At 33.0% G+C, this 14,718-nt stretch overlaps 1 protein-coding gene across 1 annotated transcript in view; it reads right to left on the reverse strand.

The window, feature by feature from the left end:
- Positions 1-853: 853 nt before the first annotated feature.
- The window catches only part of LOC129231668 (nuclear pore membrane glycoprotein 210-like), an 89,940-nt gene continuing 76,075 nt past the window's right edge, over positions 854-14,718 (reverse strand). The window contains exon 16 of the mRNA XM_054866030.1: positions 854-1,302. Within this exon, the coding sequence (XP_054722005.1) occupies positions 1,264-1,302 (39 nt within the window). The 3' untranslated portion in view covers positions 854-1,263. The remainder of the gene's footprint in view (positions 1,303-14,718) is intronic.

A 14,718-nucleotide genomic window follows, 5' to 3' on the forward strand; every position in this document is an offset into this window, starting at 1 on the left:
TGAGGTGACAGAGAAATATTTTCAGAAAAATTCGAAATTAAAGTTATCGTCTGTCGTTTTCTTTCTTTTTCTTTTTTTTTTTTTTTTTTTTTGTTATTTTTTCAATGCGGTGATAGTTAAAAAATCTTTTGGCATTAATTTTTGCTTGTTCACTTTACAAATCTACGTATTATTTTAAAAACGACTCGTATTCGCAAAGTAACAACAAACAAAATTCGAAACCGCATTAATTCTTCATTATATTCGAAGTAAAACAGTTCGAAATATTGCCAAAGTAGTTCATTTATCCCTAAGCACTGTGTAATATTTAATAAACGCTTTAAAGAAGAAAATCGGATCGAAAATAAGGTGAGAAATGGTTGACCAGTAAAGTTAACAATATGCGATTAGAGATTTATAATTAGAATACCTATGAAAAACCCACGTTTGAGAGCTGTGAAAGTTTCAGCAGAATAGAAGGAAAATTTTTCCTTCCAATTTCACCTGCAACTGTTCACCGTGTTTTCAGAAAATGTTTACTTAGCGTGAAAGACAGAAAGTTTAGGATTTCCTTCGCAAAATCAATGATAAATTAACCCAAAACGTATAGAAATACACTGCAAATCTTAAAATACTTTTAAGTCGAACAAATGTCTTAGTAGCACACCGTTTTTTTCGGGAAAGAAGGTGGGAGGTAATTTCTTAGAAAAATTATAGAACACTTGTCTTCTTACAGCGCGATAACGATGGCCAATTGCAACCTTTCTCAGTGTTGGTCTGAAGCCTCATCCCCAAAAGACGCATTTAGAATCTTCCGATACCACGTGTTGGGGGCGTGGCCAAGTCTCAACTAGTGAAAAACGGACAATAGTTGGTGCCTCGCTGTTGTGATTTTACAACATTGAGGAGTTTAAGGAACTTTTTTGAATTTGAGGATGCGTGTCAACCGTGTGATAACATTGGATGTACACGAATAGCAATGAGTACCAGTGGCCTGCATATGGACACTTTTACTGCAAGACCGGCAATGCTGGGAGCAGGCTAACGATGAGAAAAAGATACCTTGTATAGTTGGACAACGTAGGCTCTGAGGAAGATTGCTACGAGCCTAAATGGCTAAATTGAGTTTTAAATGGTTCGTTGTGATATAACTTTATAATTTAATCTAGAGATGTTTAAATAAACGAATAAAATGAACTCAGGAAGCGTTGTCATTGTCCCAAAATTTGCATAATGTCACTTTTGGCAAGGCGACGGTTGACGAAGTGTTGTAAGAATTTACACTTAACAGGAATCTTTGTCGCAGTGTCCTCCTTCTTGCTTCTGCAAAGTAAAAGCAAAATGTTAACTGAATTACCTTAAAAATCGAACGAAAAGTAAAACTACATTTTAATAACACACATATGCATTCAGTTAAATTATCGTTGAAATCAGCAGTCAATCTGAAAGGAATGGTAGCAAAATCATCATTTACACTCAGAGAAGAAACTAAATTTATTACTGCAAAAATGAGTTCTACTAATCACATAGTTTGGCATACGGGATAGCCAACAAATAAACCTACCGAAGTGTCACTCACCGATTGGAATAAATGCACATCCATAGAACAGTTGAAAATATTGAACCTGTGTTCATTTTTATCGACAATAAAGACTTTTAACAGGGTGAAATTTACCCATAAAATTAGTGGGCTATACTGCCGTGCTGAGCACAAAAGTGGTATCTGCAGTCCAGCTCAAACTGAGATATTGCTTTTTAAAGGTTTGCGTCTCCATGTGTTTGATTCAGATGCCACTTTATCATAATTTTTAAAATAATATTTCCCGTTCTCTCAAATGACCATAAAGCATTGTATTTAGGCAAAATACGTTACAAAGGACCACATGGTGACACTAATTTTGATAAAAAGTGCAGATACGACATCTGTGCTTAGCACAGCACTATAGGCATCCCCCCCCCCCCCCACTGAACTGCAAAAAAATTCCCTTCAAAATGTTTCCAACAGCATTCTTGAGGATTCTTATGTAAAATGATCCCCTAATTCCAAATATCTTTTTTCCCCCATCACCCCCACATTTTGAAAATGGCACCCCCTCCCTCCCCCATTTTTTTTCTCCAATTTTCGACAGTTTCACAGCCATTGTTTTTATTTGGAGGGGAAAAGGAGCATTATGTTGACCATTAACGTTCTTTTGAAAGGCTAGAGAGTGGCCAAGTTCAAAAGCGAAAATATCTGGAGCAAGTTGAAAGATTCATTGGGGATATTCCCCTTTAAAATATTTTTAAAATTATCAAAATCGATCTTTTTTTTTTCACACCTATGAGCCGCATGTTCGAAAAAGTTTTCACCTTGTAAAAAGAAAAAATACATTCACAGATATAATTAAGATTAAAACAGAAATTAATTATGCTTGATGCACCGCCCCCACTTCTTCATTCAGTGATTATTTGCGCAGATTTTCAGTAAAAAAGAACCCGTGTATTTTTGAAGTTACATCCACAGATATAATTAAGACTTAAAATGAAAATAAGTATGCTTATAATATAAAATTATGACAAGATCAAGAAGTAATTAATCAAAGGGGTTGGTGCATTCCCAAAAATGTAAACATACATTAATGCTGTATTATAAACATACTTAATGTCATTTTTATTTTTAGCTATATCTATGAATGTAACTTAAATAAATATAAAAAATACGAGAAGTTCCTTTACTGAAAATCAGCGACGCGACGCACAGTGGTTCAAAACGAGCAAAAAGCGGAAAAATCTCTTTACTTTGAATGTACTCAAAAAATGCTATGAAAAATTGTTAAAATTGTTACAATGAAATATTTATCTTCATGCTTGCTGATCGTATGCACAGCGAAACCAGATTTTACGTTTTTCCCGCATTTAAAGTTTTTTATCATCTGTTTCCAGTTTCTCCACATACTAATAATGTGAAATTAACCCCGAAAAAATGTTTGTTATTTATGAATTTCCTGCCTTTTGCATTTTCCCTGGTAAGTAAAAAAAAAAATAATAAGAAACATGTTTTAAAATAAGCACTGTGTTTCCTTTTGTGCATTTTCAAAGATAATCCTCGCTGTTGAAAGTGAATCAATGCAAACAGAAGTGCTGCTGCTTCATCCGTAGCCGACCATGTGGACATTTTGGCCGCAGATGAAGTTGAACAAGAACAAGCAAAGGAATAACTCGTCCCATCTTTCAATATTGCATTTTAGAGCTTACAAATAGAGAAAGACTATTTTCCTTCTCATAAAGACCACAAAAAAGAACTTGCAAAGTATTTCAATTTAGAAAGATGCTGCATTTACTTTGGATTCAATGACTAAAAGAGCAATCCATCATTACGGACTATTTACTACGCCCGGATTTGTAACTAAATGTGTCAAAATGATCTAAAATGGTATTTAAAATAATGTTCTTTTCGCAAAATATCGATTATTATACCTTTTCTAGGAGTCATCGTTACTACCTTTTGCTGTTTTTCTTATTTGATTTTTTCTTTCTATATATTTCTCGTATTTTACGTTTTTTAAATCCAGTCCCTTGAGAAACGTCAAATCGGGGTTTCAGTGTATTTCAAATTCATTTCTATTTTTAGCAAAAAGTAGTTAATTAAATCAGTAGTATATCACACGCGAGGTTCGATTATTGCAACCCCCCCCCCCCCCCGATACACATTTACAATATTTTCAGGCAATGTTGATGAGCTGAGAACAGCTTTATACTACTTATGATTTCGAAAAGGAAATAATTAGAAATTTAAAATGTTTGATGAGTTGCTGGTTTCGTGGTTTTATGAGCAGAATGGCTCTTTTGTATATAGAATTCTGTACAAGTTTTATAAACACTTCTCTCTCATATATATATATACTTTAAAACCATACTAAGGTGTCAAAAATTGTTATTTTCAGGTTATTACTTCACTGCATGTAGAATCTTATTCCGCACTAAGCGTGACAACGTATATAATTCTCCTTTTTAAAAAAAAAATAAAGACTTCATATTTTATTGACCAATGTTTTAAGAGCACGAGTCTCAACGTTCGTATTCACTGAACGTGAAAAATTTCTTCTAGACGTTAAATATTTATGAAAATTATTCTAATGAAATTTTCGCAAAAAAAAAGTAATTAAAGCATTAAATATATGTTTCATAACATTTTACCTTTACCTATGTTTCTTCCTTTTTATCAAATACAACTGTAACGACTTTCTTATGAAGTCTTTTCAAGCGAAATAAGCTACTTTCTCCGGTCATCCCATTACGTACTTTCGATTACACCCCAAAAAAAATATCTAATACTATTCCAAAACTATATTTGCTCAAATAAGTACTTATGAAAATTATTCTAATGAAATTTTCGCAAAAAAAGAAAAAAAGAAAAAAAAAATTGAAGCATTAAATATATGCTTCATAACATTTCACCTTTACCTATATTTTTTCCTTTTTATCAAATACAACACGACTTTCTTAAGAAGTTTTTTCAAGCGAAAGAAGCTACTTTCTCAAATCATTACATTACATACTTTTAATTATACCAAATAAGAAAAAAATCTAATGCTATTTCCAAACTATATTTGCTCAAATTTCTTTACAAAATGATTAGTACGTACCATAACTATTAGCTCGCAGCCGAAGGGAAATTAAAGCCCTCTTCTGCAGAAAGCAAAACTATTCAGAAAATAATTAAAACTTTACACATGACGGAAATTGTTTCAAAGAACTTAAGAACTTTGTGCCGCTGGTTACAACACGTTTCACGTATGTACAAAGAGATTTACGATTCCAAAAGCTGTACACAGAGTAATTGAAAATGAAACAGATTAATCAGTCAAAGATGTAAAACACAATATAAGCAGATTTGGTGAGAAAATAATTGCGTCGCTTGTAGCATTTCAGATTAAAATGTGTTTCTCAAACAGTAGCAGCTGGTACCCATACTCAATATGAGGCAAACAAAGCAGAAATTCCGAATTATAGCTTCTTAAAATTCATATTTAACAAATACAAGTCAAGAAAATATTGAAAATAATTTGTAGTAAAGAATTGAGATATGTAGCAAAATAATTATTTACAAAATTTATTTATTTTTTAAAATATTATTTATTAAGTCTCATTTGATAGAGTATTTTTCCTTCACTAAAATTAGTACAGGGTAAAATTAGTACCAAAATGAAGCAGCACTTTTATCAATGTAATGAATGTAATGTATGTTTATTTTGCATTTTATCAACAAAACTTGATTAATAGATACTTTGAACATTAGACAACTTTATTGGTGAAACATCTAACTTTTTGCCAAATTGAATATTTTGCTCTATTGCCTCAGTTTGTCTGGAAATAGCTATGGTACCCATACGCAGCATGAAGGGAGGAAAAAAGAAAAAAACCGCACAACTGAAACAGCTGATTAGTTAAATATTTAATAAAAATATTCAACAAAATAAAAGTAAAGAAACGATAGAAAATTGTGTTAAATTGAGATATGCAGCCACCCTTATGCAAAATAGTTAATAACTAAATTTAGTTTTAATTTTCTTTTAAATTTTATGAATTAAAACAAAAAGCCTCTTTTTTTTTCTTCAATTTTGAACTAATTACCAGAACCAAATCTATTTATTTTTGATGATTAATTTAGTTAGTTGAAATGATTCCATTTTTTTTTTATTTCGGAAACAAAATCTGTAGCTGTAAAAAATAGCGAAGAATATATGAAAACATTTTTCTCTTTATTTGCTTATTTTAGAATTTCTGGGAAAAGAAAAAGAAAATTATCCTTCAAATAACCTTCAGCTTAGCGTTTTGTGAAACTTCTTATCAGTTACACTTCAGTAAACACCCGGAATCACTTTAAAAATATGAATTGCCCCCCTCGTTTGCGAAGATTTACGGATTCATGATAGCCACAGTTTGAACACCGGATTTACATCGTTAAGTAGTTTTTGCTGTGACGCAGTAGAAAATCCGATTTTCTCCTCCTTAAAAAATGTGTTCGAGATCGAATTTCCGTTCCCCTATTGGTGAGATAACTTTTCGTAATGTCACAATGTTTTGAAAAAGTTACACTGTCTCAAAAAAGAAAATATTTAGTTACAACTCATAGTTATACAATAAAAAAAATTTCTTCGGAAGGCGTAAGAAGTAAGTTACTTAAAATATGATAATTATTTTTGAGGCAGAATTAACAAGCGTGACTGTTAATATTTCAGCGGGTGTGTAATGTGCCTGATAAAAATAATAATAACCCTGCAAAATACCCTCGCATCACTTTATTTTTATGATTTGCATAATTTAAAAATCTGTCCGATTTTGTAAATGTTTCAGTTTATATTGTTCTTCCTCTGTAGTATTTTGATGCTGATGTGTTTTATAACTTTTTCATGTTCCCTTTTTTTTCCTTCGACTTCGAGTTTTGAACATATTTCGAATTTGTTTTTAGCTTACGGATTCGCCAGTTTTATAGCTAAGTCCGTTTCATTGCGTTGATTTCATTGCAAGTTTTTGAGTTACATTGTTGAAGGTGCTGAATAGTGCCTAAAATATAGTTTTTTTTTTTTTTAACACAGGAAAATTGGTGTGAAAGATGACTTTGGCGCGATGACTCGGCAATTGAAAAATCCAAATTGATAAAGTTTGCTTTCAGAATGAAATTGCAAGCCATGTTATAAAATAGTATATTGAAAAGTTAAACATTTTCACGTTGAATCTTTTGCAGAAAAATAGTTTTTTAAACAAGCTATATAGGTTCTTTTAAATATAATTTACTGATTAACATTATTATAACTAAAGGCAAGGTCATAGGGTTATTATTGCGAGTCACAACAGTAACGGCCACAAATTGGCAACATTGAGACATCTTACAGGAGTCACGATGTAACCTTTTTATGACTTGTTTCAAGTGACTTCAACGGTGACATCGCAGCAGCAATTCATTTGTGACTGGTCATTTTGTGACAGAGTGAAAAGGTCACTGCAGCGATTCGAAAGCTGCTACAACTAAATTAGTCTCGATCGTAGCTTCAGTAGCGACATGCCCGCCATCTTGGGGCTACACGCCTCTTTCTCCCTATGTCTGCTATGATGAAGTAGCGTGTTTGGCTTCTTGATTTAGGTTTCTTATTATCTCCATGTTAAAATTCGCGATCAAGAAGCACCACAATCAAGAAGAAAACACGCTACTTTATCCTATCAGACATAGGAAAAATGCTGTTTTTAGCTCCAAGATGGTGGACGAGTCGCTACTTAAACTGCGATTTAAGGCTTAGCTAAAACCTGTTGACGACTTTTGATAGATGTTTCAAGAGTGTCACGATGCATGAATATTTATTTATTTGATCGTCACGGAGCTTTCACACAAGGACTTCATTTTAATCACAGCGCTTTTAGGACATTGATGAGTTATGTTGCTTCAGTTGCTATTCCGTTTGTTGCAAAGGTATGGTTTTTATACACTGCAATACCAAATTATACACTGAATACTTATTGCAAATTTCACTGGTTTTCATAGTTTTCAAACTGATATTCACTCATATTGTACGACAACATTTCGCGTGTAAAATTGGCAAGCTGCCAGCAAAAGGGAAACTGCAGGAGTTGTGCTAGCTAGGCCCGACGAGAGGAACTGGGCCTTGGGTGGGCCCGGGGACACTGACGCAAAGAAAGAAAAAAAAAGAAAAAAAAAGGAAGAAAGAAAAAAAAGGAAGGAAGAGAAAGGTGGAAAAAACTCCGAATAAGCAGAAACGTAAAGATAAAGTAAAATTTACTCTTTCAGTACTTACTGATGTTGCGGCACTTAAAAAAGTTAATAATTTTCAAGTAAGCTAGTGATTTTTTTTTTTTTTTTTTTGCTTTTTTTTTTTGAGAGGCGGGGGGAGGGGGGCAACAAAACTGACAAGGGGTCCGCCTTGGCTCTCTGAGGCCCTGGTGCTAGCAAAGAAAGGATATATCCCGAACTTCACAGCAGTTTTCTTAGATAATGTAATTTTTTTTAAACTCGTTTAGAAAATTTGTAGTTTTTGCTCCTTACAAAATTGTTCTATCGCTGATTTCAAGTAACACATACTTGCGAATTTGTTTCTCTTTTCAAAGTAATTTAAAATCGATACAAAAATTATTTTTCTTGATTTATGAACTCTTTTTAAAGCAACGAATGAACTTTTTAACTCATGATTAACCTTAATGTGATAAAAGATTACTTGTTATCCTTCGCGTAAATTTCCAAAATTAACATAAAACCACCTTAGAAGAATGTTCTTTGAAAAGAAATCTTGAAGGAAAGTAAACGCTGCAAAAGAAAAATATTGTTATATAACTTATCATTTACAACTACCCTCGAATAGTAAATGGTTATGACAGGGTCGTTTGGGTGTTAGCCTTGTGAAAGACGAAGATCTACCTATTTTTCAGTTCATTTTTTACGACCAGTAAAATTGGTGAAGTACACAAATATCTTTAGAGATCTTTTTTAGTAGAAGGAGTTTTCGTAACCAACGACAATTGCTTTCTTAACTACAAAAATACGTAAAAACCGAAGTGCATTTTACATCTATTCTGCTGGAAATGAATGAAAGTTAGTTATGTTACCTGTTACATTTTTAACAAATATTTAAAACAGTGATTTTATATAATTGTGTGTTCCAGAAATAGTACTCCTGGCACAATACCAATTTTTTAAAAAGTTCGCGAAGTTGAAGTTTTAGATTGGAGATGCTAAAGTATTTCGCAAAAAATTGTGATAATTTAATGTATTTTACACAAATGAAAGTATAGTAACTATGTACGCAAATATATATATATATATATATATATATATATATATATATATATAGAGAGAGAGAGAGAGAGAGAGAGAGAGAGACAAAGATTAACATGCAACTGCTCAAACGCACACATTTAACAGTCGCCCAGATTCCGCTTGGTTAAAAATATAGGGAATTTTTACGGTAAATATTACTGTAAAATAAAGCGTTTAAAGTGCAGAAAAAAATACGGTACATTTTGCCAGAAAAAGTAAGCATTTGAAGCCTACATCGGTACACCACGTGACTTAGGGAGAGAAGCAAATAATTCTCGTTTTTGTGCCTACCCGTTGAGCTTCGATGGGTATAGGGTAATTAAAGCCCGCAGCTAAGCGCCACTAATCACAGCACTCTTTTTTTTTTTTTTTAAATACCGCAAAATGTTACAGTAAAACAGAAATCTAAGGAGGACAATATTGCAAGCAATATAGGTGCTAGTGCTTTTTACCGTAAAATTTCAAGAAAATTTTTGACAGTGCACTAGAGATGTTTGGCGAGTTAAGCGAAAGTGACTTTTTTGGCACAGGAAAAAAAATTGGAAAACTCGTTGACTGTTTTAAAAACGCATTTCGAAATTTTAGCATCGCATTCGCATTTTTCTTTAGAAGTGACCAAAAAAGTTTGTATTCAGAGCTTTCCAAAATTTATAGCAAGCGGAACCCTTTTATGGACCAATGTTCAGTGCGAGCTCTTGTCATTGGATTGTATAGATACTTGTAGTTAGTAGGTAATTGAACTTAATATAATTATCCATTAATAATTAGAAAGTAATATCACTATTTAAAAAAAGGTAGGAAGTTTACAATGCTTTACTTTATTTAAAATTTTAAAGGAGTGCAAAACAAAGTTGAACAGACAGAAGTCATTAAGTAACAAAGCGATTGAAGCTCAAAACTGAACATCGAATTAAGGGGAAAAGTGAGGTTGGTTTAATCGAAATAATTTTAATGCATTGTGTTTAATTGTTGATATCTGGAGTCTAATATTAGGATAAGCATCTAGACCACTTCGGTATTTAGTTTTGGTGCTTGTATAAGGTTGAAAATCCTGGTTCGCATTGTTAAGTTGTGTTAATTGGAAGAACGGGCTTTGCTTTTTCAATGATTGGTATATTTTGTTTTCTGGCCGAAGCCAAAAATGGGGGTAAACAAAAACTGAAAAAAAATTGTAAAATCTTAGGATCCGGGGTAAAGTTTTAGGCTTCCAACAAATTATTTTTTCAGAGTCTGTAGGAAAATTCAGAATAACATGGTTTCTAAAATAATATATTGTTCTAAAATTACTAATCCCCAAGGTATTTCTTTTTTTAGTCAGACTTGTAGGATCCTGGATGCAAAATATCCGGAAACTTCAAGGTACAGTTTGAAGTTATGTATATCAAACATTCATATTCACATGACGACAGTTTGCACAGTGTTGTAGAAGTAGAAAACGGTTCGAACACCTTTGCATTATCTTGGAACATTGTACCTTGAGATAACGGGGAGTAGAGCTCCAAAGACAACTCCTTACTTCGAAGGTGAACATTCTAGTTTTAAAATGCAAAATTTAAGTATCATTTGAGGTAGTGAGAAGTAAAGGGATGCAAGTGGCAAAATTAAAAATTTGCAGATAATTAGTACAAATGGTAGGTGAACCCTTCGTCTGTCTTGGGGCAAGAGATAGAACTAGAAGCCCTGGTAGGTGCTGCTCTATAACATGATTTAGAAAGAAAAAAAAATGAAAGCCTACCTAGGACGCAATCTTTATACGCGTTTTACTCAAAACTTGAAAATGTCCACTTACATCCCTTTCCTTCTCACTGCCTCATTTAATGTTTTTTAAACTTTTTTTTTCTCAAAGTTTGCCACGGAACCCTTGCTAAGATTCGGCGGACCCCCCAAGGGGTCTGCTTACCACAGTTTGGTAAGCCTTGTTATAGAACTTCTACATTAACACATTCTTCCTTTAACTTATACTTCTAAAAGAGCATTTAAGAATTATTTTAACAACAGAGGTGCTGATTGGAGTGGTATGATAATTATTTTTAATTAAACGACATATGGCAATGACGCTATGAGCAGAAACTCATAACCGCGGGATAAGAACCTAGGTTCTTAACAGAATTTGTAAGACCTCTTACTGTACTACACTATATGGACAAAAGTGCCAGACGCTTTCAAAAATTCACATTTTTAACAATTTCTCAAGAAACAAGACTAAAAAAAAAACCTGCAAATGAAAAGTATTCTGTCGTACAAAGTTTATGCTTCAGTTGACGTTTTCCAGTAGCACAAAATTCGTGTGACACACAGATTATTTGCCTACTACCTCACAGTCACACTTGCGATCTTCTCGCTTTTTTTCTTTATCGTTGTCCGTCGTTGCAGGAACTGTGTTGAATACAGCTATCGTGTGTGCTCTGTGTTGAATACAGGTTCTCAACAGAGCGTCCGTTGAAACACGTGTTATAAAACGCATTTCGAGTAGTGTTTAGTGTCACGTAGTTTATGTCTATTTTCTTCATTAAAATATACAATTTTGTTGCGAATATGCCAGAAACAACAGTTCATACAAGCGTTATTTAAAATGTGAACAACCCCCTAAATTTCTTTCAGTTGGCGAAATTCCATCCTTGGTTTGCAATTTTCTCTTGCAATCATACAGTTCCTCCAAGATTAAAACATGTGGAAATGCAAAAGATTAAAGAATTGGGGGAAAAAATCTATGCACTTCCACAACATTCACATAGACGAAAAAAAAAACAACAACTATGAATGTGTTTTATGAAACTTTATAATGAAAAAAAAATATGAAGAATCCACTCACATTTATTCTAAATATATTCAGTAGAGAAAATCTGCGATCATGTTTTTAAAAAAAAACAACGAATTTAGTAATTCTTGTCTTGTATTAAAGGAAACAGTAGAGCTCTTACAAAACGTGGAAAATTGCCAGAAATTCCCTGTTATTTAAAGAAAAGTTGCTTTTTAACATTCCTGAATTTTACCCTCTTAAGGGAAGTACAAAATGTTGCATTCGTTCTTTTTTTTTTTTTTTTTTTCTAGGTTTAGAAATTGACCGGCTTGATGTTATTCTAACTTGGAAAGTCAGAAATGCATTCTTAGCTAGAAGTCATTTTCTGTTTGATACTGTTCGTGACAAGGCTACAAAATGCTTGGTTTCTCCGCGGATTTAAAATCCGCCTTTTTTGAAGCCGTGTAGCTGTTTTATCTTCTCAACGTTGAAGCTTCTTTTTCGCCTCTTGAAAGCTGTGCGGATGTTGGAAAAGAAAAACCAAAAGAAAAAAATGTGAAACTTTATGCTTCAATATGAAATCACTTCGAATTTGTCTTGCGAGGTAAAGTTTAACAATAAATATGCTTTCCTCTTGATAAAAAGTTTTACAATTTTACTATGAAAAAAATTTTGCTTTGCGAAAAGAACACAATATCAGGTAAATTCACTAGTAGTTCACACCCAAGCTAGCACTTGATAATGCACTAGCAGTTGGCACTTAAAAAAATAAATTAACAAGAAAAATTATAAAATTGTAGAAAACTTATAAAATTGTACGAAAATTATAAAAGTGTGTTTAAATTTGCAATGATTACCTTTCGGCGTGTTCTTACCCGATTCACTAGTAGTTAACACCCACACTAGTAGTTGATGATGTACTAGCAGTTGGCACTTATTATAAAAAAATAAATTAACAAGAGAAATGATAAAATTGTAGAAAACTTATGAAATTGTACAAAAATTATAAAATTATGTTTAAATTTACAATGATTACCTTTCAGCGTGTTCTTACCCGATCTTTTGGCGTATGTGTTTCCCTCGTTAGTTTATTTTTTCTTTATATGTGTCAAACGTACTGTCAACAATTACTCGTTTTTTCTTACTTGAAGAGAACATAATCTATTTAATTCAATTTTTGCCTCACTCATGATCTACTCATTGAAATTGCGGAGATTCAGGGTTCGAGCCCTTCGTTGCAAACGCTGCTTTAAGAAACGAAGGGGCAGAAGAGGAATTGCAACACACACACGAATCTATCGCGTAAGCTACCTGACACGCTTCCTAGATTCTAAGCCTGGATTTATATTAATCTAGCCTCATAAAAGAAACGAACCTTTTTTTTTGAAATGCATTTAACATTTAAATATTTAATTATCAGTAGCGTACCTATGGGGTCTAGCACCCCTGGCGAACTTAAGAGATTGCGCCCCCTCCCCTAGGGTCTCCTACATGGGAAGTCACCGGGAAGTCATTGTGACCACCCATTTTTTTTTTTTTTTTTGGAACATTTTTATTTATGGATTCGACGAATAAGAGACAGCATTGTAATTTTTTTCTTATTTTCTTTTTTAGAATTGTTTTCAATGTTGCCTAATGCAGTGACGTAGCGAGAAAAAATCCTTAAGGGGCGGGGGTAATTTTTTTTGAAGTTTAAAGTAAGGCCATGCCCTCAAGTTTATACACATACACACACACACACATATATATATATATATATATATATATATATATATATAACAGGAAGACATAAGCTTTTTACCGTCATAAAAGCTATTATATTAAATAAAAATCTTTTAGCTCATAAACAGAATCCTTCAGGTTCGACTGAAAAATTATTTTTTTTTTTTTTGGATCATGGAGGGGGGGGGGTCTGACCCCCTATCCCCCTCCATGGCTACGCCACTGGCCTAATGTTCCTTCTCAGTACATGTTATGTATGTATTGATGTCATGTATGTATCCTTGCCCCCGACAGCTAGCAATCCTGAGATTATCCTCATTTATTTTTTGAAGAATATCAGTTAAAAGACCTTCTCCCGTTTCCTCGTGTGTGCTTCTTTTGTATCCAAAAGAAAAGCTTTTGTATAAGATTACATCAGTGCTGAAAAAGCAATGCCTTATACATTGACTACAGGTTTTTTCACCTTTTAAATATATATATATATATATATATATATATATATATATAAATATTTATATATATATATATATATATATTCTATCTATTTTCTTGCTAGTTTTTGATTTTTTTTTCGCATTTTTTTAATTCTATGATACATATATATATAAAAAAAAATAATAATCAGTCAAAATGCGACCCCCCTGCTGGCTGCTGACCCCCTGGCAAGAACCACTCCTGCCAACCCCTACTTATGCTGGTGTTAATTATCATACTAAGCATTTTTTAAACAAAATTTAAGAGTTTTCTCTACATTTTTTTTCTTTAAGTGAAGTAACACCAAGAAGTACAGCAAAAAAAGGACATTTCTCTCGTTTGGAAGAAGAGTGCCAGACTTTTTTTTTTTTTTTTTTGAGAAAATAATGACAGAATTTTTGTTCAAAGATTACCCACTGGAGAGCACAGCAAAGCTAGTTTTCCTACAGCAAATTTCCTCAAAAGTTAACTTCAAACGCTTCTCCTGTAAAATTTCATTTCTTCGCATTGTGGCACTCTTCTTCCAAATAAGTGATTTTATATTATAGAGCGTTTATGTTTAAATATTTTTCTCTTTTTTAAAGGTACTAATGGGTTTCGACCCTAGCTCGTTAACCCTTGCCAATCCCCGAAGATTGCTTCGGAATCTTGTTTGAGTTACGAAGATTTAAATCGACTGCTAGGGAGAATCAGAATTGAATATGCGTTAAGATTTCCGCCACAGTGAAAATCCTACTCCCCTCACGTAGAAAATAAAATGTAATTACAGAGATCTTTAAAATTAGAGCAATGTGAAAATCTCACTCCATCTGTAATAGGTAGGATCATGGATAACTCGGAAGCAGCACAGTATTTCTACTATTATAAGCTTGGTAGACAAAATTCATATTCAAAATTCCTAACTTTGGTACTGGGATAAAGTAAACAATACATCAAAGCACGATACTTCATTATTTATTTGCCTAACTCCCTTCCACCACGTGAGTAATAAGGTTCA

This window comes from Uloborus diversus, chromosome 10 (assembly GCF_026930045.1).
Source record: "Uloborus diversus isolate 005 chromosome 10, Udiv.v.3.1, whole genome shotgun sequence".
Taxonomy (NCBI): domain Eukaryota; kingdom Metazoa; phylum Arthropoda; class Arachnida; order Araneae; family Uloboridae; genus Uloborus; species Uloborus diversus.